We start from the raw sequence: 21589 nt of genomic DNA, 5'->3' as shown, positions 1-21589 counted from the left end.
TTTTGTTTCCCCTGATGAAAAATTACTTTTGGTAAATTAAAAAAATTGATGTCTTTGTTTCATTCAGAACAATTTGCACATAAAAAAACACAGCAAAACCTTCCCATACTGATCAATAACAACTAACTCATCTGAATGAAGCACTACAAGCATGCCTTACTGTCATGGTGGTGTAGTTACCATTGCTATGGGGGTCATGTGATGGTGCAAAGCCTCGAAACTGTTGCAGACTGAATTGAATGCCATCTGAACTGTTGCAGTGTGTCCCTTTTTTATATGCCTGCAATTCTGTATGGCTATTCTTCTGTCTTAATTTATGGATGCTGGCTTTCTTTCTTTCACCATTTACATTAATATGTATCAAGTGGGTTTCACAAAATCCCACAAAATTTAATTCCATTAAATGTGTTTAATTGAAATTAATAAGCATTTTAAATATGACAATCCATATGTAAAAAGAAAGACTTTCTTGTGTAAATGCTTTTGGATAAATCTATTCATAACCAGATTGATAAATAAGGCCCATTGTTCTATGTTTCAGAACCTTGAATGCTCGGGCTGAGTCTCCTTATTAATCCTGGACGAGATGTAAATAAGGCTAGGCATGCCATTACCTAGACTTAACATTTTATCAAACAGAAACCAACTACTCCCCCTTAGTCAGTCTGACCCACGGGGCTATGACCAGTGTTGTGCCTAGCTGTTGTACCAGCACCTTATTGAATCTACAAGTATTCCTAGCTAGAGGCTGCTGTATCTTTGTCCTCAAACTTTTTTTTTCTCCTCAGTCTTCATGTAGAATCTTGAAAGTTTGAGGTTCAGTAAAAATGCTCCCTTACATTAGGTTACTGTGGTTAGATTTTATAATCTTGTTGGATTTCATGTAAAATTTCTGATACTTTTGTCCTTTCACTTCCCCAGAAGTAAAGAACACTTTGCTGCAAGTCTTTTCCTGCTCCACATGTCCTCGTTCCTGTGCATCTCAAATTTACCTTGACCAGTGCATCCAGAGATGCCACAATGAAGAGACTGTGAGACTTCAGGAATCAAGAAAGATTAAATGTGAACTTCAAATCCCCTCCAAATGCTCCAGTAGTCAGCCAACATCAACTGATACTCTCAGTTCTGACACTTCTCATAATGATGTAGAGAAGGAAATTCACCACAGCTCAGACTGTGGAAAGAGTTTTGGTCATCAGAATGCACTCAAATGGAACCAGTGCAGTCACAAAGGAGTAAAGCCACATGACTGCTCACAGTGTGGGAAGGATTTTACTGAACAGAGTGCTCTCCAACGACACCAGCACATTAACACAGGAGAGAAGCCATATCACTGCTCACAGTGTGGAAAGAGTTTTCCTCGTCAGAGTCATCTCCAAAAACACCAGCGCATTCACACAGGAGAGAAATCGTATCACTGCTCACAGTGTGGAAACAGTTTTACTCTTCAAATTTATCTCCAAAAACACCAGCACATTCACACAGGAGATGAACCATATCACTGCTCACAATGTGGAAACAGTTTTATGTGTAAGAGTGCTCTCCAAAAACACCAACACATTCACACAGGAGAGAAGCCGTATCACTGCTCACAGTGTGGGAAGAGTTTTACTCATGATCGTGCTCTCAAAACACACCAGCGCATTCGCACAGGAAAGAAGCCATATCACTGCTCACAGTGTGGGAAGAGTTTTACTCATGATCGTGCTCTCAAAACACACCAGCGCATTCACACAGGAGAGAAGCCATTTCACTGCCTACAGTGTGGAAAGAGTTTTACTCTTCAGAGTACTCTCCAACAACACCAGCGCATTCACACAGGAGAGAAGCCATATCACTGCCTACAGTGCGGAAAGAGTTTTACTCATCAGAGTAATCTCCAACAACACCAGCGCATTCACACAGGAGAGAAGCCGTATCACTGCTTGCAGTGTGGAAAGAGTTTTACTCGTCAGAGTAATCTCCAAAACCATCAGCGCATTCACACAGGAGAGAAACCGTATCACTGCTCACAGTGTGGGAAGAGTTTTACTCATCAGAGTAATCTCCAACAACACCAGCGCATTCACACAGGAGAGAAGCCGTATCACTGCTCACAGTGTGGAAAGAGTTTTACTCATCAGAGTGATCTCCAAAAACACCAGCGCATTCACACAGGAGTGAAGCCGTATCACTGCTCACAGTGTGGAAAGAGTTTTACTCATCAGAGTGCTCTCCAAACACACCAGCGCATTCACACAGGAGAGAAGCCGTATCACTGCTCACAGTGTGGAAAGAGTTTTACTCATCAGAGTGATCTCCAAAAACACCAGCGCATTCACACAGGAGAGAAGCCATATCACTGCTCACCGTGTGGGAAGAGTTTTACTCAGCAGAGTCATCTCCAACAGCACCAGCGCATTCACACAGGAGAGCAGCCATATCACTGCTCACCGTGTGGGAAGAGTTTTACTCAGCAGAGTCATCTCCAACAGCACCAGCGCATTCACACAGGAGAGCAGCCGTATCACTGCTCACAGTGTGGAAAAAGTTTCACTTATTCAGTTACATTTAAAACACACAAGTGCAATAACTCTGAGACACTGCATGCTTTAAAGTTGTCAAATTAAATGTTTTTATTCATGCTTTTGCTGAAAATGTCCTGTACTTTGATCCTAATTGTTCATATTAAAGGACTACATATTTTAAAACAATCTTATAGTGATTTTTAAACAATATTATTAATGTTTTCTTTTGATGTTATGTAGTTATTAAGTAGTCATTAATTACCACCATAAAAATAATGATTCAACTGTAACACTATTATCAGTGTAGCATGAGACTAATTGTTCATAGAATTATTATGGATCAGGAGTTTAATGTACCATGTTTAACGGAAATGTGGATCAAACCAAATGAGTATGTCGCATTTAAATGAAGCTATATGCTTCATCCTCAGCTATATGTATCAGCTTCGTCTAACTGGTAGTGGACAAGGCGTCATAGTTCTTTGTTATGATAGTCTAGACATCATACAAAAACCTGAACAAAATTTCAATATGTTTGAAGTTCTTTATATTAACATACATAGCAAAAAAAAATAAGTCTACCCAGTCAATTCAGCTAATTATTATTTGCAGATCTGTGGTTTGTGTTCTGAATTTCTTTCTGAATTTGCGGATTTCATCTCAAACCTGATTGTTTCTTTGGACAAAAATTAATTATTGTCGACTTTAATATTCACTTCAATAACTCTGAAGACCCTCTGAAAACAGTGTTCGTGTCCATTTTAGATTCGTTAGGGTTTAATCAGAACATCATAGGACCGACCCATAATGGTGGTCACATTCTTGATCTAATACTTGTATTAAATATAGAAAATATAGTCTGACTTCCACATCATCTGAGGTAGTGTCAGACTCTCATCTGATTCAAAATATGTCTGAGCAATAATATTCTGTATGCACCTTGCCACACCATTGCATCAAAATTACATTTACACCAACTACTGCATGAAGATTTATCAGAAGTTTCCCCTAGTTATCAGCTTGTTTGGATCATCATCAGACTCCACAGAACTTTATCAGCTTTGAGTCAATATTCTGCGATACTTTAGATGATGTAGCTCCGCTTAAAAGAAAATAATTCAAGAGAAAAAAAAATTGCACCCTGGTCTAATGATCACACATGCAGGTTAAAACAAAGTTAGAAAATGGTGTCAAACAAAGTTGATAGTATTCCAATTAGCATGGAAGGAGAGCCTCTTGAACTATATAGACAAGCTCTTAATGCAGTAGATCAGTGTTTCTCTCTCTACTCTAACAGAATATAACAAAAATAATCCTAGATTCTTATACTTTCGCAATATGAACTAGGAATAAGACCACCACAGACACATGCACACCTTCAATCTGTAGTAGCAATGACCATGATTTTTTTCCCCCAAGAGCAAAATTGAAAATATCAGGCAAAAATATCAATTTAAAGCCAGGCAATTTGATAAGTATTCGTGGAGAGAACACTAACCACATCAGAGCAATGCTTCATCTTTTACTCCCCTTTGAGAGTCTGAACTAATTTCACTTATTTCCTCATCAAAATCTTCAACTTGTGTACTAGATCTCTTACCTACATGATTCTTCAAACAGAACACTAGAAGCAATCAAAACTCTTCTAAAAAATATATATATATATATTCTTTTAGCAGTGGCAATGTACCCAAATCCTTTAAACTAGCAGTTATCAAACCCTTGTTTAAAAAAACCTGACCTCGATCCCTGTCAGCTGTCCAATTATAGGCCAATACCAAACCTCTGCTTTATCTCTGAGATCCTAGAAAAAGCTGTCACACAGCAGTTATGCTCATATCTACATAGGAATAACATCCATGAAATGTATCAGTCAGGATTTAGACATCATCATAGCACAGAGACAGCTCTGGTTAAAGTAGTAAACGGCCTACTGTTGGCATCTGATCAGGGCTGTGTCTCGCTGCTTGTATTGCTTGACCTTAGTGCAGCCTTTGACACCAATCATTCCATTCTCCTGGATAGACTAGAAAATGTGGGAGTTAAAGGCGTCACGCAGTGGCAATAAAAGTCACATTATTCTGCACCAGAATGCTTTCGAGATTCGAAATAAATTGACCGTCGATTTTTCAAAAGCTTCCCGCGGTTGTAATCGGTCCTTATTTGATCATGCCCATCACTTGAAATTTTCCGCATTCGCAGCGCCCCCTCTCGGTCAATGGAACAGCTGCGTGACGTCATAGCAGTAACCACTTGGTGCAGTTGCAATGACGGACACACCAGAAAATAGGAGCGATGCTGAGGAAATTAGCTTTGATTTTACCGATACAGAAGAAGAAAATGGCCCACAAGTAGAGATTTTGACAGCTGAATGTCCTGGTGGTATCCAGCCTTACAGATTTGAACCTGAGCGCTCATCTTCAGAAGAAAATGAGGACAGTTCTGACGACGACAGAACCAAAGACGAGAATGAAGACCGGCGACTTGAAGACTTGTTTTGGTTGGTTTCTCTGACTAAATCACTAGTTATGTGTATTTTTAAAGACCAGTTTCACTTGAATTAGAATGCTGTGTGATTAATCTATGATTATGTGTAATACTGATAGCTGTAGGGGGTGAAAGTATAGCTAGAAAGATTGAATTCTAGCAACTTGACAGCTTGCGATCTCGCGAAATGCAGTGGGCCTTCTGATACAGTAGACCCCTTGATATTCCAGTTTTCATCATTTTCCTTTTATTGCGGTTTATTTTAACTTGATATTCAGTATGTTATAAGCTGGGAGTATTGAGCTTTGTATTGTATTGTTTAGTAAACGTACAATCGTCAGTAATAAGTGATAATTATTAGTTAAAGGCAGCTCTGTGGCATAAATCTTTCAATTAATCTTCTATCATCCATTTGCTAAAATTATGTGCCACATGTGTTATCAAGACAACACTTCATGTGACAAAGAAAGATATGACAAATACATAAATGTATGAAAATCATTTTGTACAATTAATGATTGATACATAGAAACACTTAAAACGTGTGTGGCAGCGGGGGCGTGGTCAAGCGCCGGTCTGTGACAGGAGGGCGGAGCCAGGGAAGGTGAGTGGCAGAATCATTACACCTGACGGTAATTAACCTGTGTTTTGTGTGTTTTCCCAGTCACCGCGCCCTATTTAAGGAGGCAGAGGGAGAGCAGAGAAGAGCTCATCCCGGGACAAGAACACAGTGTGTGTGTTTCACTATCAGATTAAAACTGGCGGTTATACTGAAAAGTCTGGCAATAAAAAGCCTATTTGCATCTGAAGCGTTGTCCTGCCGTCCTCTGTGCTCCACCCACACTTCAGAGAGCTCTACAGTGGTGCCAAAACCCGGGACAAGGTGGAGCACCAACCTCGCAGCCCCATGGAATCCTCCCCGTTCGCGGACCTGGTCCACGCCCTCGCCACGGCTCAGCAAAGCCAGCACCAGGCGCTCGTCACGCTCCGAAAGGAGCAAGAGTGGCACTTCGAAGCCCTGGTGCTGGCCCAGCAGGAAGATCGTGAGGCGTTCCGGCATCTCCTCGCGTCGGCGGGGTCCACCAGCGCCCCGGCCGCGGGCCCGTCTCCCCTCACCGTGACCAAGATGGGCCCGCAGGACGACCCCGAGGCGTTTCTCACATTGTTCGAGCAGGTCGCTGAAGCCTCGGGGTGGCCGATGGAGCAGCGCGCAGCGCGCCTCCTCCCCCTCCTGACAGGAGAGGCGCAGCTGGCCGCGCTATAACTCCCCGCCGGCTGGCCTATGCGGACCTTCGCCGGGCCGTCCTCCAGCGCGCGGAAGCACTGGCGCTGTTGTTCTGGCGTGCGCCCCACGCGCTGGAGGACGGCCCGGCGAAGGTCCGCGTAGGCCGGTGGTTGGCGGGGAGTTATAGCGCGGCCAGCTGCGCCTCTCCCGTCAGGAGGGGGAGGAGGCGCGCCGCTCCATCGGCCACCCCGGGGCTTCGGCGACCTGCTCGAACAATGTGAGAAACGCCTCGGGGTCGTCCTGTGGGGCCGGGGCGCTGGTGGACCCCGTCGATGCGAGGAGATGCCGGAACGCCTCGCGATCTTCCTGCTGGGCCAGCACCAGGGCTTCGAAGCGCCGCTCTTGCTCCTTTCGGAGCGTGACGAGCGCCTGGTGCTGGCTTTGCTGAGCCGTGGCGAGGGCGTGGACCAGGTCCGCGAACGGGGAGGATTCCATGGGGCTGCGAGGTTGGTGCTCCACCTTGTCCCGGGTTTTGGCACCACTGTAGAGCTCTCTGAAGTGTGGGTGGAGCACAGAGGACGGCAGGACAACACTTCAGATGCAAATAGGCTTTTTATTGCCAGACTTTTCAGTATAACCGCCAGTTTTAATCTGATAGCGAAACACACACACACACTGTGTTCTTGTCCCGGGATGAGCTCTTCTCTGCTCTCCCTCTGCCTCCTTAAATAGGGCGCGGTTACTGGGAAAACACACAAAACACAGGTTAATTACCATCAGGTGTAATGATTCTGCCACTCACCTTCCCTGGCTCCGCCCTCCTGTCACAGACCGGCACTTGACCACGCCCCCACTGCCACAATGTGTTTTTAAAAAAATAATTTTTTTCTATCAATACCTAGCCATGACCTTGAAATCAGATCCATTGATAACAACAGTCACAAATAGTGTTCAGTGTTCGTTGTTACAGCCAAACACAATACACCGATTAGGCATTTTGTATCACAGAATATTAATACATCATTTCATAGTGTTTTGAGTGTTCAAAACTATCCACAAACTGAATAAATCCACAGAATCCGCAATGTAAACAACTCTGGTAAACGCATGCTATAGAGAAAACATGGGGACAGGCCAGCATCACCCAAGGGAGGTTACTGGTATGACGTCACACATAAGTTGACCTAGTTAACGGCTGGCTGCCTAAATTTGGCTGTGCGCGTCAACTTTAAATGCTTGTAGGGGGCTCATTGTGACACTGAGATCGCGGGAAACCGAGGGGCTTGAATAACCCACCAAACCCGACATTTTGACACATGATATAGCATGATATAGTGCTGAAATTACCGCACGACGCCTTTAAGGGAACAGCCCTCTCCTGGCTCCCCAGATAGCAGAGGGTCGTTGATTCGACGTGGAATCATCGGCATGTTCTTCGACCTATACGCCGTCGAATCACCGTCGATCACCGACGTTGATTCAACACCGCTTTGCTCATACGAGTTTCCGTTGAAACGACGTTGAAAAGTGGCTGGTGGTCGACAGAGAATAGACCCCCTTTCACCCTTTATTCAACTACGTATTTCGGTCTATTTATAGTTGAATTTTCGGCGATGATTCATCCAACTTTACTTCCTGTTTTATGTACAACAGGAAGGCTACAAATTAAGCAAAACAGGCTAAATTAAACTAGCTAACAATAAAGCATCGGAGCTCTTGCCTAGGATGAACACACATTACTTCAGCCATGAAGGTGAACATTTATATCAATGTGCGTAGGCTACGTCCTGTTTTATGTACAACAGGATATAAAAAAATGCATGCACCAATGCACCCCTCCTAATGTTTGTCAAGCTATGTAATAAGGCATACATTTTACCATTTATAAGGAACAGAACACACTTGAACAAGTTCTTAGAAACATTTTCAGATTTATTTACAAATGTACAATTTTGTAGCCTACTCCTGCGGCGCAGACACCTGTACATGGAAACAGAAAAACATAACCGAAATTAATTTGATGCAGCATTGACAAAGAAAGTCAGCAGTAGGCTATTGGTTTCAAAATGAAATGCCACCCTACATCACGTCTCCTCATTCCTCCCTCTCTCTCTGGCGCATATTTCAGCCACTTCTTCACGGCGTCACTGAAATTGGCGCGCATGCTCCCTGGCAGCTGCTTTTGTAGAGCATCTGAAAGAAAAAGAACAAAACATTGAGAATTTGCATGGTGATAATTGTTTAAGTTTGAGTTGGGAAGACTATGTCACACTCTAGTGGTAGGTGGCAAGTAATGGCACTAGTACAGAAAATATATGTAAAAATCAGAAACCATAGGTGTGAATCTTGTGACAATTAAAACGGGATTTAAAAATAATAATAGTAGTAATTTCCCCATTGACAAAGCGGAAATAGAAATGCCACTACCAAACCGTTCGTCACTCAGTCAGCCTCCCTGGACTTGCCTGCACACCTGCTTTTTCTGAGTAAGGCGCCTGGTAAGTTTCTTAATCCTTTGCATCTTTCACAATATGTTTGTCATTGTCATTATAATCATAATGTTACAGTTAGTGAAGGAGTTGTTAAAGAACATTTAGAAGTAGTGTGCAAGTACTTGCGACAGCTTTCTATTTTACCCTCTTTTACAGCTTTGTGCACATGCATAACCTACCAAACAGGACATCATGCATTTTGGTGTCCTTAAAGGCAGTTTTTCCCCCTTTCCAGCCCAGTTGAACTGGCTGGCCAAGCTGTTGTCCAGGAGGCTACGCAGCATCCGCCTCACCGTGACCCCTACATCAGTTCCGCCACAAAGGGCTAAGGTAGACACCTGATAGAATAAAATGTAGCATGAAGACAATGTGAAAGTATTCAGTGTTTATCATTGTTTCATTGATTCACAACGACATTAAATATTTGTGTTTCCTTTTGCAGGTGTTGCAGATGATTGGAAAAGAAAGGTAAGAATAAGTACCATCAGCTGCTTTTGTTTGGCATCTTCCTTGACCAGGGCCTCTGCTGCCAAAAACTCCTCCATGGTGGAGAGTGGGAGCTTGGTAAGGGGTGATGTCTGGGGTGTGTCTTGTCTCCCCATCTCTCTCCTTTGGGCCCTGACCTCTTGCTCCAGCCTTCCTATCATCCCCTTCATCTCCCTGTTTTCCCCCTTCAGCTCCCTGATTTCCTCCCTCAGCTGGCCAAGGAGAGAGATCACGGTGCTGATGCCCATGTCTGTTAAGTAACACGAAACATTAGGACTTTTGTTACGCATTGCTTGTCATTTTTGAAAAGTGATTACAGTTGAGGACTCACCACACAGCGACTCATTGTTCCCCTGTTGGGATGGCAGAGGTGTGGCTGAAATATCAGAGTACAATTTAGTTCACTGCAGGGTGCTTAATTTAAATGTCTGTTCTAAATTGACAATTTTCATGTTGATTGATTTCCTCTTTGACTTACCATGGAAGCGGTGACGTGGCTGGGGTGAATCTGAAAAATTGTATGGTCAGTTGATCAGAACACATCTACATAGATGTTTGTTTGTTTTTTTAGTCGTTTATGGCATAAATCAAGGCAATGTATAGTTACCATGGGTTAGTGGCTGACTGGGGGGCCTGGCGGGGTTTCTGACGACGGTAAATCTGAAAAATAGTAAGCAGTCAGTTTCCCTCCCTCAGCTGGCCAAGGAGAGCAATGACTGTGTTGATGGCCATGTCTGTTAAGTAACACCAAACATTTGGAGTTTTATTTCACATTGCTGGTAATTTATGACCAGTGAATACAGTTGTGGACTCACCACGCAGCAACTGATTGTTCACCTGTCGCAACGGCAGAGGTGAAGCTGAAATGTCAGAGAGTACAATTTTGTTCACATTTAGTTTAAAACACATCTACAGTACATAGACATTTTTTGTTTGTTTTTTTTCAGTCATTTATGGCATAAATCAAGGCAATGTATAGTTACCATGGGTTAGTGGCTGGCTGTTAAGTACAAGGCCTGGTGGGGTTTCTGACGGCAGTGAATCTGAAAAATAGTAAGCAGTCAGTTGATCAAAACATCTTCACTTACTTACTGGTATTTTAGTTTCTGGCATAAATAAAGGAAATGCATAGTTACCATGAGTTAATGGCTGGCTGTGAAGGAACTGGCTGGCTGGGTGTCTACTGGCTGACTGGGTGTCTAAAGACGGAAATGAAATCATTATTATTTCAGACAAGTTCTAGGTCTTCAGTAGAACAACAACAAGTGGTACAGATAGTCACCTTCATTAAGGGAGGGGAATTGCCACTCGCTGTCCAGCTGAGTGGCGTCAATAGATGGTGGCCTCCTCCCCTTACGCCTTGGTTGTGCCTCCTCCTCGCTGTCCTCCTCAAAATACCTTTTGTTTGGACTTTAAAATAAACACAGGACCTTACTGCCACAGCTCAAAACACAAACGAAACTGTACTTGAACTTATAACTGCAAGTTGTGATTTAAAAAGAATTTTTACCGTCTTTTCCTGGGCCCCATCTCACCATCAGACTGCAGGTCTGCTGTAAGGCAGCCTTCCTCCAGCGATCGGTTGAGGCAAGACCTGGCTTTGGCAAAGGTGGCTGAAAGGGAAGGCAGTCTTAATGATATTGGCTTAATGCAATATTGAAGTATTGTCATTGGTTTAATGAAGTAGCTATGCAGCTCACCACAGGTTGTCAGCACCCTGATTTTTGGGTGGAATTGCCATCCTTGTCCCGGGGGGATGGAGTTCATGGCGGCCTTCTCAGCTTTTTGGCCACTATAGGGTGGCCAGTAGCATCCCACTTCTCCGTCCACCTCTACCACCCAGCTGAGCGGCACAACTGCTGCACTCTGGTCCTGGAATTCCACCAAGTTCCAAAGCTGTGCCATCTATAATAAAAATAATAATAAAACAAAGCACTCCATGGAAAGGATAGTTAGTGCCTGCCATCCAGCTGGAGTACTCCAACTGTCCAGATTCTAATGTAAAAGTAAATGTGTTCTTTGTGTGTGTGTGTGTGTGTGTGTGTGTGTGTGTGTGTGTGTGTGTGTGTGTGTGTTTTCTTTTTCTCCCCATATAGGTTTACGAATGGTGACGAAGAGGGATTGCCACAAAGGTCTCTCCATCTGGGAACAACACACATTTGCCCTGGACAACCTCAAGCTGGTCAACGTTAAGGCAGCTGTCTATGCCAAATACTCTGTAGCAGCCAATGCTTTTGGAGGGGCAAGGATAGTGGAAATATGACTCCCTCCTCTTGAATTTCATGTAAACCACAAAGACAGAGTCACAATGTTTAATTATGTTTTTCACCATTACGATTTCATTTTTAATCACTAGGCAATCATCGCCCTGCTTTGAAGAAAAACAGAAATCATTGAAATGCACTTTTTTAAATTGCTGGCCGGAACTTAAGTGTTGGGGTAATGGGCCCTCCTGGTGTGGGTGTAACAGCTGTGGTTGTGTAGGTGGTGGTGGAACTAAACGAACTGGCTCCTCTGAAAGGCGTTTGACAACCTGTTGTAAAGGTTGAGATGGCTTGCGTAGCATTTTTTTTTAGTTTACCCAAATAATTCTCGTAAGGAAAGGATGAGATGTTGTCTAGGGAACCATACAGGCGGTACTCATGTGTCAGATGTATTGTTTGATGTACGCTAAACACAATCTCGTCTTTACCATACACCTCTCCAAAATGCTTCACAAAAGCCATTAACAATTTTTCGCAAAAACAAACCATACTTTCAGAAATGTTTGGTGTGAGTAGCAAAAACATGGCCACAGAAAACAACATGAAGTTTTCATAGAGATCTTGTGGAAGAATGTCCCTCAGAACTACTGGCCCACTGTAAATCATAAATTGCCGCAGCTCTGCCGCTTTCCACCTATCAATTTCGGCGAGTTCACGGGGTTTTCGTGCAAATTCAGCTGGAGTATAGGGACGAAGCTGTATCAACTTTTCAGAGATGGCTTTAATGGCTCTTGTAGGCTGCCTTGTGGAGTTTTTCCCCCTCATCCAAAAATGTATCAACTTTTTCGTAACGCCTAGGCAACATAAATGCATGTAATCTATTGGGAAGGCAGACACCATTTTCACCAGACCAGTCAGAGGACTTCTGTTGATGTGGTGGTCCTCATCTACCATATTTTCAAACTCCTCGTCTGACCTTAGCCTAACATCAGTGTCTGGATACGTCATTTTTTTCTGCCAAATACCAGTCTGATAGCACTTATCGCATCCGGAGTACCCATTATGGCATTTAATTTGTTTTACAAATGCTCGAGCAGGAGCATCACAAATGAAGGATGAAATGGCCACCCTCAGCTTTCTACCTCCAAATGTTACCCCACTGCAAAGCAGAGCAGATAGGTCTTTAACAAACTGCGTCAGATAATCAAACACATTGGAGGGTTTTCCAGGGCCACAAAAGATGCCAACTAAAAACGGTGTTCTGGTGTAATCGCAATCAATCAGTGCCAAAATAGGCCAAAACTGAAGCTTGGTGCTTTTGAAAATAGGGAGACCATCGATGTTAAATTGAAGTCTTATTGTTTGAATAACATCTGGTAAATGGATGGTGCTTAATTTGGACAAAATTCCCTTTGCCAAGCCAAAATGGTAGTATTCCCCATTACCTACAGTCTGTAATGGTACTGCAGGCTTAGTGCCCAATAAGGTCCGAGCATCCTGGGGCAGTTCAGGGTGGCTTGTTCTCAAAATGGTCAACAGAGCAGTAATGGCAATCAAAGGCACAGAGAATGATGCAGCCCAGTGTTTTAATTTTTGGTGAAGCCCTGACTCTTCAAAAGAGTCACCATCAATATGACTGTCACCCTCTGAAGACATGCTACTGCTGTCAGACTCTGCATCACTGCACCCTCCCAACTCAACAGAATCTCCACCATCCTCATCTAAACCCATTGATGATGCAGGCCTGGGAGAGACTGGAGGAGCAAGAGAGACTGGAGGAGCAAGAGAGACTGGAGGAGCATGATTACGCAGAGCTGACTCAAAATCGGACAGAATCTGCCTTTCTAACATTTCAGTAGCCTTCAAAACACGTCTTCTTTTTGACCAATAAGAAGCCATATTCTCTCCCCTAAAGAAATAAATGACTGCAGTACCTTTTGAGGGAATGTCGTGGTAGTGGTCTTCAGGTTCCATTGAGGTAAACATAGGGGGGGGGCAAAGACAACATTTACGTCATTACATTTGAAATAACCTTACACACACACACACACACACACACACACACACACACACAGGTCAAACAATTGTTTTACAGAAAGTTCTGTTTTAACACCAACAATGTTTTAATGCTTGGATTAATGTTGTAATGGCTGCGACCCATCGGCCTACAGTGTTACAAAACTTAGAGTTTAAATCTAGCATGTAGGCCTAGGTTGCATGTTGTTTTGAGCTGACCTGTTCGTTTGTGTAGCCATGGCGGCCATGAACTTCAAAGATTATCCAGGCTACTTCTGTAGTGACCACTTTGTTTGAGGTACCACGAACGAAATTGCTTATATTCCCTCAACTCATACAAGAAACATGCAGAAACAATGCATCTGCATGTTTGTTTCAAGTGGACACACGCACGCACACACACATTTACGCCATTACATTTGAAATAACCTTACACACACACACACACACACACACACACAGATCAAACAATTGTTTTATAGAAAGTTCTGTTTTAACACCAACAATGTTTTAATGCCTGGATTCATGTTGTAATGGCTGCGACCCATAGGCCTACAGTGTTACAAAGCCCAGCCCCCACAAGCTAGGTGTAGGCTAGCTACCGGTTATAACCGCGGCCTGTATACTCGATTGAAATGCTTTTTTTTCCAAGACCACAACTATGACCAGTTTTCGGCTAAACAATGCATCTGCATGTTTATTGTATGAATTGAGGGAATATAAGCAAAGTTGGTCGTGGTACCTCAAAGAAAGGTCACTACAAAAGCGTTGGTAGCCTGGATAATGTTTAAAGTTCATGGCCGTGACCCAAACACAAAGCCGCTACACAAAATAACAGGTCGGCTCACAACGACATGCAACCTAGGCCTATGGCGTAGGCGATATGACTGAAGTTCATCTTCTTAAACTGCTTGAAATTGTATTTAAAATTCCCTTTACTAATAGCGACTGAATAATGGTACGTACCAGATGTCCAGGGATGAATGAAAAAGTAGCATCTATCAGCAGGCCGATCCACAAGAGAGTCGCGTTCCAACTAGTGTTGAAGTTAACCTGCAGCCAGTATACAGTAACGCAAATGACGTCATGCAGTAAACAACGGTGCATTATGGGATAGCATGGGTCATCCAACGACATCGCAATAGGCCTGCCCTTCTTTTTAAATCATGCCTTGAAATCAACAAACTGTAAAAAAAAAAAAAAACTTTCATAGAAGGTCAAATATTGCTGAGTTCAGACAGTAGACCTAAATTGGTTTTATTCCTTTTTTCATCATTTACTTATCGTTTACTTGCCATTATCACTTAGCCTATATAGGCCTACTTATATCATTTACTCGTGTCTATGTGTAAGCAGCATAAGACAGACAGACACACACTAGTGGCAATTTATATTCTGAGCAATCCTACCAATGTTGAAAACTGGCCGGCAAAAGTGACGATGGTTCAACGTCGTATATTCAACCTTCTCTGACGGTCGACAGATCAACCTTTACCCACGTTGATTCAACGGTGATAAATCGACCCTCTCAGACGGCGGAGAAATCGACGTTTCACGGCGCCGTTTCAACGTTGATTTTCTGACGTACGACGGAAACCGACCATTCTGACCAAAACTCTACGTTGTTTCAACGACCCTCTGCTATCGGGGTCAGGTCTTATTTAATTGATCACTGTCAGTTTGTTGATGTAAATGGCCATTTTCCTTTGCATACTAAGGTAAAGTTTGGTGTTCCACATGGTTCCGTCTTAGGCCCATTGCTTTTTTCTTTTTATATGTTACCTCTGGGTAATATTATTTGTAAGCATGGTATTAGTTTCCACTGTTATGCTGATGACGTGCAGTTGTAGTTTCTGCAAAGCCAGATGAGAGACACCAGCTTAATAAAATTGAGGAATGTGTCAAGTCAAGTTTACTTTTATAGCACTTTTAACAATAGACATTGTCGCAAAGCAGCTTTACAGAATTTTAATGACTTTAAACATGAGCTAATTTTATCCCTAATCTATCCCCAATGAGCAAGCCTGTGGTGACAGTGGCAAGGAAAAACTCCCTCAGATGACATGAGGAAGGAGGAACCAGACTCAAAAGGGAACCCATCTTCATTTGGGTGATAACAGACAAAGTGATTATAACATTTTAACAGTTTTAAAATGAAGTCTGTTTTGTTGATGTTATAACTCTTCATTGATGAAAACTTGAGTGCAAACCTGTTCATGACAACTGCAGTCCTAAAGTTAGCAAGTCAACTGTAGTCCTCAGCCATAAAAGCATTATTGTAGTTGTCCAGAACTCTGATGATGTTTTAGGTCATATTTATGCAGAAATATAGAAAATTCTAAAGGGTTCACAAACTTTCAAGCACCACTGTATATAATTCATTTCCTTCTTACATTGTGATCAGAATAAACAATGCCAGAATTGGAAATATTACCGATCATATCCTGAATAAGTCACCACTATGAGCCATAGGTCAGTATTAAGTAACTATCTGGCCAAAAATAAATAAATAAATAAAAATTGTTTGCACAGTTTTTTTAATTATAAATACAAATATTTGTCACTTCTGAAAATAAATTTTTAAAAAACCTAAAAAAAAAATCAGGGTGCTCACTTGCACCTGATTGTCATCCCATTGATTGAAAACACCTGACTCTAATCTCACCTTCAAAATAATTGCTAATCCGAGAGGTTCACATACTTTTGCCACTCACAGATATGTAATATTGGATCATTTTCCTCAATAAATAAATTAACAAGTATTATATTTTTGAAATTGAACCTCTCTTATGGTTGGTTCAGTTTTCTTGGTGTATCACTGGCAACAATGCAAATCCCCCTTCATCATCACCAACTGGGAGAATAAGTCCTCTGCATTTTAGCTGTGTAAGTGGAACTCTCTTTAAATGAGTATGTGTGACTGATGTGAAGTGGCATATTATGCCAAATCGTGTAGATGGTGCGGGGAATTCAAAGAGGCTGGTAGACCATTCCCTTTTCAGAATTTGGCAGGTAGGACTTCCATTATTCAACACTTCTTGAACTAACGCATCGTTCCCTTCCTCTAGCAGATAAACTCAATCTCTCAGTTCGCTCGAGACTCCTGGTGATTCCTGACGTCCAAGGTCTGAATTGTTCCTTTGGTCTTGTTCATCTAGATGCTTGACCACCTGTCTAATTGGACTGACTGCACCATGGACGAGAAACTTTAGTGTACCCAGATAGCTCTCAAAGGGGAAAGCACTTACAGTGGTGCTTGAAAGTTTGTGAACCCTTTAGAATTTTCTATATTTTTGCATAAATATGACCCAAAACAACATCAGATTTTCACACAAGTCCTAAAAGCAGATAAAGAGAACCCAGTTAAACAAATGAGACAAAAATATCATCCTTGGTCATTTATTTATTGAGGAAAATGATCCAATATTCCATATCTGTGAGTGGCAAAAGTATGTGAACCTTTGCTTTCAGTATCTGGTGTGACCCCCTTGTGCAGCAATAACTGAAACTAAACGTTTGCGGTAACTGTTGATCAGTCCTGCACACCGGCTTGGAGGAATTTAAGCCCATTCCTCTGTACAGAACAGCTTCAACTCTGGGATGTTGGTGGGTTTCCTCACATGAACTGCTCACTTCAGGTCCTTCCACACCATTTCCATTGGATTAAGGTCAGGACTTTGACTTGGCCATTCCAAAACATTCACTTTATTCTTCTTTAACCATTCTTTGGTCGAACGACTTGTGTGCTTAGGGTTGTTGTCTTGCTGCATGACCCACCTTCTCTTGAGATTCAGTTCATGGACAGATGTCCTGACATTTTCCTTTAGAATTCGCTGGTATAATTCAGAATTCATTGTTCCATCAATGATGGCAAGCCGTCCTGGCCCAGATGCAGCAAAACAGGCCCAAACCATGATACTACCACCACCATGTTTCACAGATGGGATAAGGTTCTTATGCTGGAATGCAGTGTTTTCCTTTCTCCAAACATAATGCTTCTCATTTAACCCAAAAAGTTCTATTTTGGTCTCATCCATCCACAAAACATTTTTCCAATAGCAGTCTGGCTTGTCCACGTGATCTTTAGCAAACTGCAGATGAGCAGCAATGTTCTTTTTGGAGATCAGGGCTTTCTCCTTGCAACCCTGCCATGCACACCATTGTTGTTCAGTGTTCTCCTGATGGTGGATTCAAGAATATTAACATTAGCCAATGTGAGAGAGGCCTTCAGTTGCTTATAAGTTACCCTGGGGTCCTTTGTGACCTCACCGACTATTACACGCCTTGCTCTTGGAGTAATCTTTGTTGGTCGACCACTCCTGGGGAGGGTAACAATGGTCTTGAATTTCCTCCATTTGTACACAATCTGTCTGACTCTGGATTGGTGGAGTCCAAACTCTTTAGACATGGTTTTGTAACCTTTTCCAGCCTGATGAGCATCAACAACGCTTTTTCTGAGGTCCTCAGAAATCTCCTTTGTTCATGCCATGATACACTTCGACAAACGTGTTGTGAAGATCAGACTTTGATAGATCCCTGTTCTTTAAATAAAACAGGGTGCCTACTCACACCTGATTGTCATCCCATTGATTGAAAACTGTTAGGACTTGGACTGTTTTGGCCTCTAGAGGCCGCTGTTATTTCCTTTTCGTGTCATATTTATTTTGGCCTCTAGAGGCCGCCACTGTTCCTGTGTTTTGTGTTTTTTTTTGTTAATTGCCTGTTAGTCCTAATTATCTTCACCTGTGTCCTTAATTAGTTTGTGTATTTATACCCCTGAGTTCAGTCCTCTTGTCACGGAGTCTTTGTGCTGTTATGTTTATCTCCAGTTTCCTTTGTACTGTGTTTTGTGGATCTTCTGAGCTTTTGCATTTTTGCCTTTTTCTTTTTGAATTATACTCTTTGTTTTTGTTTTTTTGTTTTGCCCTGGATTGTATATAGTGTACATAGTATAAATAAACCTTTTGTTACTTTTTCTACTTCCGCCTCACGCCTCTGCATTTGAGTCATTCCCCTGGTGGCCTAGTGGGGGTTTGCTGGATCATCACACCAACGAACCAGGTTCGAATCCCAGCAAAACCCTAACAGAAAGACTCCGTCATGACCGACTCAGCAGAGGCTGCTTCAACTGTCTACCCGGCCAACCTTCAGGGAATTATGGCAGCTTTGACACGCTTCGGAGCGACCATGGACGCTCATGGACGTACGCTCACCAGCCAACGTGAGGCCCTTGCTCGCCACGAGGAACTGCTTCAGCAAATTGGGAAAACCCTGGCACAGCTGACATCTCTGCCTGCATCTCCTGCTCCTGATCCAGTTCCTGCTCCTGATCCAGCTCCCACTCCTGCTCCAGTGCCTCCTGCCATGCTGGCTTCTTCACCTCGCGAACCCAGCCTTCCTGCACCACAGAGGTATGATGGCAAGCACAGTGAGTGCCGAGAGTTCCTTACCCAGTGTCAACTCACCTTTGAGCTTCAGCCTACCACCTACACTACGGATCGCCGCAAGATTGCCTTTGTGATCACCTTATTAGCTGGTAAGGCGCGAGCCTGGGCTACTGCTATCTGGCAAAGACAGGGACCTGAGTGCTTTGATTTCCAGCTGTTTTCTGAAGAGATGCTTTGGGTCTTCGATCAGGCAGACATCAGTACCGACGCAGCCCGAAAGCTCATGTCCATCCGGCAAGGAGGAAGCGTCGCAGATTACGCCATCTCGTTCCGAACACTCGCAGCAGTAAGTGGATGGAACGAGACTGCCCTGGTGTCAGCCTTCGACCATGGTCTGTCTGACCCCATCAAGGACGGTCTGGCCTCTATTGGATGCCCAAGTGACCTCGAAACCCTCATCTCACATGCTATTCGTCTGGACAACAGGATGAGAGAACGCCACCAAGCCTTGAGCCCCCCCAGCCTCCCTACCTCTACCTGGAGACCGTCTACCTCCTTCAGTGACTGTCCAGAACCCATGCAAGTGGGTTGTACTCGCCTCTCCGCATCTGAGAGGGAGCGCAGAAGGAGGGACAAGTGCTGCATCTACTGTGGCAAGCCTGGTCACTTCCGAGCATCATGTCCCGAACTCTTGGGAAAAGGACTGCCCCGTCCAGCCGAGGGAGGGTTGTGACGGGGCCTACCCTCTCTCCCGGACTCCCTGGCCAAGGAATCTACATCCCGGTCTCCATCTCCTGGGGTGAGTCTGTCCACTCTTGTCAAGCTTTGATAGACTCAGGGGCGGCTGGGAACTTTATGGATATTCACTTCTCCCAAAGCATCAATATACCTACTGCACCTCTTGAAGTCCCTCTGTCTGTGTCTGCCCTCGATGGCCAAGCGTTAGGTGATGGTAGAGTCACTCAAGTTACTTCTCCAGTCTTCCTCCAGTCTCAAGGTCACAAGGAAGAAATATCCCTGCACCTAATTCCTTCACCTGAGTTCCCAGTTATTCTAGGCCTTCCTTGGCTTACTCGCCACAACCCTCGCATAGACTGGGTAACAAGCCAGGTTGTGGAATGGGGCCCTGCATGCCATGCCTCTTGTCTGCTCTCTAGCTCTCCTGTGTCTCCTGCCGAGCCCCCTGATCTCACCGAGTTATCTCAAGTTCCCACAGAGTACTGGGATCTCAAGGAGGTATTCAGCAAGAGCAGGGCCGCCATTCTTCCTCCGCACCGGGCCTACGACTGTGCCATCGACTTGCTCCCTGGGACTACCCCTCCTCGTGGCAGACTGTTTTCCCTCTCTCAGCCAGAATGCAAGGCCATGGAGGAATACCTCAAAGACGCCCTGGTCTCTGGGTTCATTCGACCCTCCACCTCACCTGCTGGTGCCGGCTTCTTCTTTGTCGGCAAGAAGGATGGGGGGCTTCGACCATGTATTGACTACAGGGGCCTGAACAAGATCACTGTGCGCAACCGATATCCCCTTCCGCTGATGTCCACTGCTTTCAACCTGCTCCAAGGCGCCACTGTCTTCACCAAGTTGGACCTACGGAACGCATACCACCTCATCCGTATCCGACAGGGAGACGAGTGGAAGACTGCCTTTAACACCCCGTCTGGGCACTACGAATACCAGGTGATGCCCTTCGGACTCACCAACGCACCAGCTGTTTTTCAGGCCCTAATCAACGACGTCTTAAGGGACATGATTAACCTGTACGTCTTTGTCTACCTCGATGACATCCTTATCTTTTCCAAGACCGTGCAGGAGCACCGCCACCATGTCCGCCAGGTTCTCCAGAGGCTGCTGCAGAACAATCTGTTCGCCAAGGCCCAGAAATGCGAATTTCATGTTCCCGAGGTCTCCTTTCTGGGATTTATTGTACGGACAGGCCAACTCCAAATGGACCCTGCCAAGACCCTGGCCGTCCGGGACTGGCCTACTCCCAAGTCCGTTAAGGAGGTTCAGCGGTTCTTAGGATTCGCTAACTTCTACCGCAAGTTCATCAGGAACTTCAGTTCTGTGGCAGCACCCATGTCAGACCTCACCAAAGGGACAGGTGGATCTTATGGCTGGTCTCCTCAGGCAGAAAAGGCGTTCAAAGACCTCAAGGCCCGCTTCTGCACGGCACCCATTCTGGTCCTCCCGGACACCTCCCAACCATTCATCGTGGAGGTGGACGCCTCGGACAGTGGTGTCGGCGCGGTACTCTCTCAACGTTCGGAAGGAAAGCTGCACCCCTGCGCTTACTTCTCTCACCGCCTGAGTCCTGCGGAGTCCCGGTACGATGTGGGGGATCGAGAACTGCTAGCGGTCAAACTGGCCCTTGAGGAGTGGAGGCACTGGCTGGAGGGAGCGCAACATCCATTCCTGGTTTGGACTGACCACAAGAACCTGGAGTACCTCCAGCAAGCCAAGAGACTGAACCCTCGACAGGCTAGGTGGGCCCTGTTTTTCAGTCGGTTTGACTTCACCCTCTCGTACCGTCCCGGTTCCAAGAACACCAAACCTGACGCACTGTCCAGGCTGTTCTCTGCCACTAACAGGGAGAATGAAGTCGGGCCTATTATCCCGGTGTCTCGGATTGTGGCCCCTGTCCGCTGGGGTATTGAGGAGGCTGTTCGACGAGCCCAACGCCAGGACCCCGGTCCTGGGACGGGGCCACCAGGCCTCTTGTACGTCCCACATCAAGCCCGGGCCAAGGTTCTCCAGTGGGGTCACTCTTCCCCTCTCACCGCCC

General features: G+C 44.4%; 2 protein-coding genes, 1 long non-coding RNA gene and 1 pseudogene across 4 annotated transcripts in view; 2 read left to right on the top strand and 2 right to left on the bottom strand.

The window, feature by feature from the left end:
* LOC132867736 (histone-lysine N-methyltransferase PRDM7-like) overlaps positions 1–1021 on the top strand; it is an 89083-nt gene extending 88062 nt beyond the window's left edge. The window contains exon 4 of one of the 2 annotated variants that reach the window (XM_060900749.1): positions 922–1021. In XM_060900749.1, the coding sequence (XP_060756732.1) occupies positions 922–997 (76 nt within the window). In that variant the 3' untranslated portion in view covers positions 998–1021. The remainder of the gene's footprint in view (positions 1–921) is intronic. The other variant, XM_060900750.1, reaches the window with a different exon arrangement.
* The window catches only part of LOC132867674 (zinc finger protein 585A-like), a 1308017-nt gene that overhangs the window by 330398 nt on the left and 956030 nt on the right, over positions 1–21589 (bottom strand). The gene's annotated exons all lie outside the window — the stretch shown is intronic.
* Positions 1020–21589, top strand: part of LOC132868064 (zinc finger protein 850-like) — a 184170-nt pseudogene continuing 163600 nt past the window's right edge.
* On the bottom strand, positions 9824–11098 carry LOC132867801 (uncharacterized). The gene is made up of 7 exons (XR_009650766.1): positions 10898–11098; positions 10733–10810; positions 10480–10607; positions 10334–10396; positions 10181–10240; positions 10013–10057; positions 9824–9857 (listed from the first exon to the last, which is right to left on the bottom strand). It is a non-coding gene; the product is annotated as an uncharacterized LOC132867801 (long non-coding RNA).

The sequence above is a fragment of the Neoarius graeffei genome, chromosome 19 (genome assembly GCF_027579695.1).
Source record: "Neoarius graeffei isolate fNeoGra1 chromosome 19, fNeoGra1.pri, whole genome shotgun sequence".
In the NCBI taxonomy this organism is placed as follows: domain Eukaryota; kingdom Metazoa; phylum Chordata; class Actinopteri; order Siluriformes; family Ariidae; genus Neoarius; species Neoarius graeffei.
The sequence above is the reverse complement of the archived record's forward strand: the minus strand, read 5'-3'. Positions and strand labels throughout refer to the sequence as shown.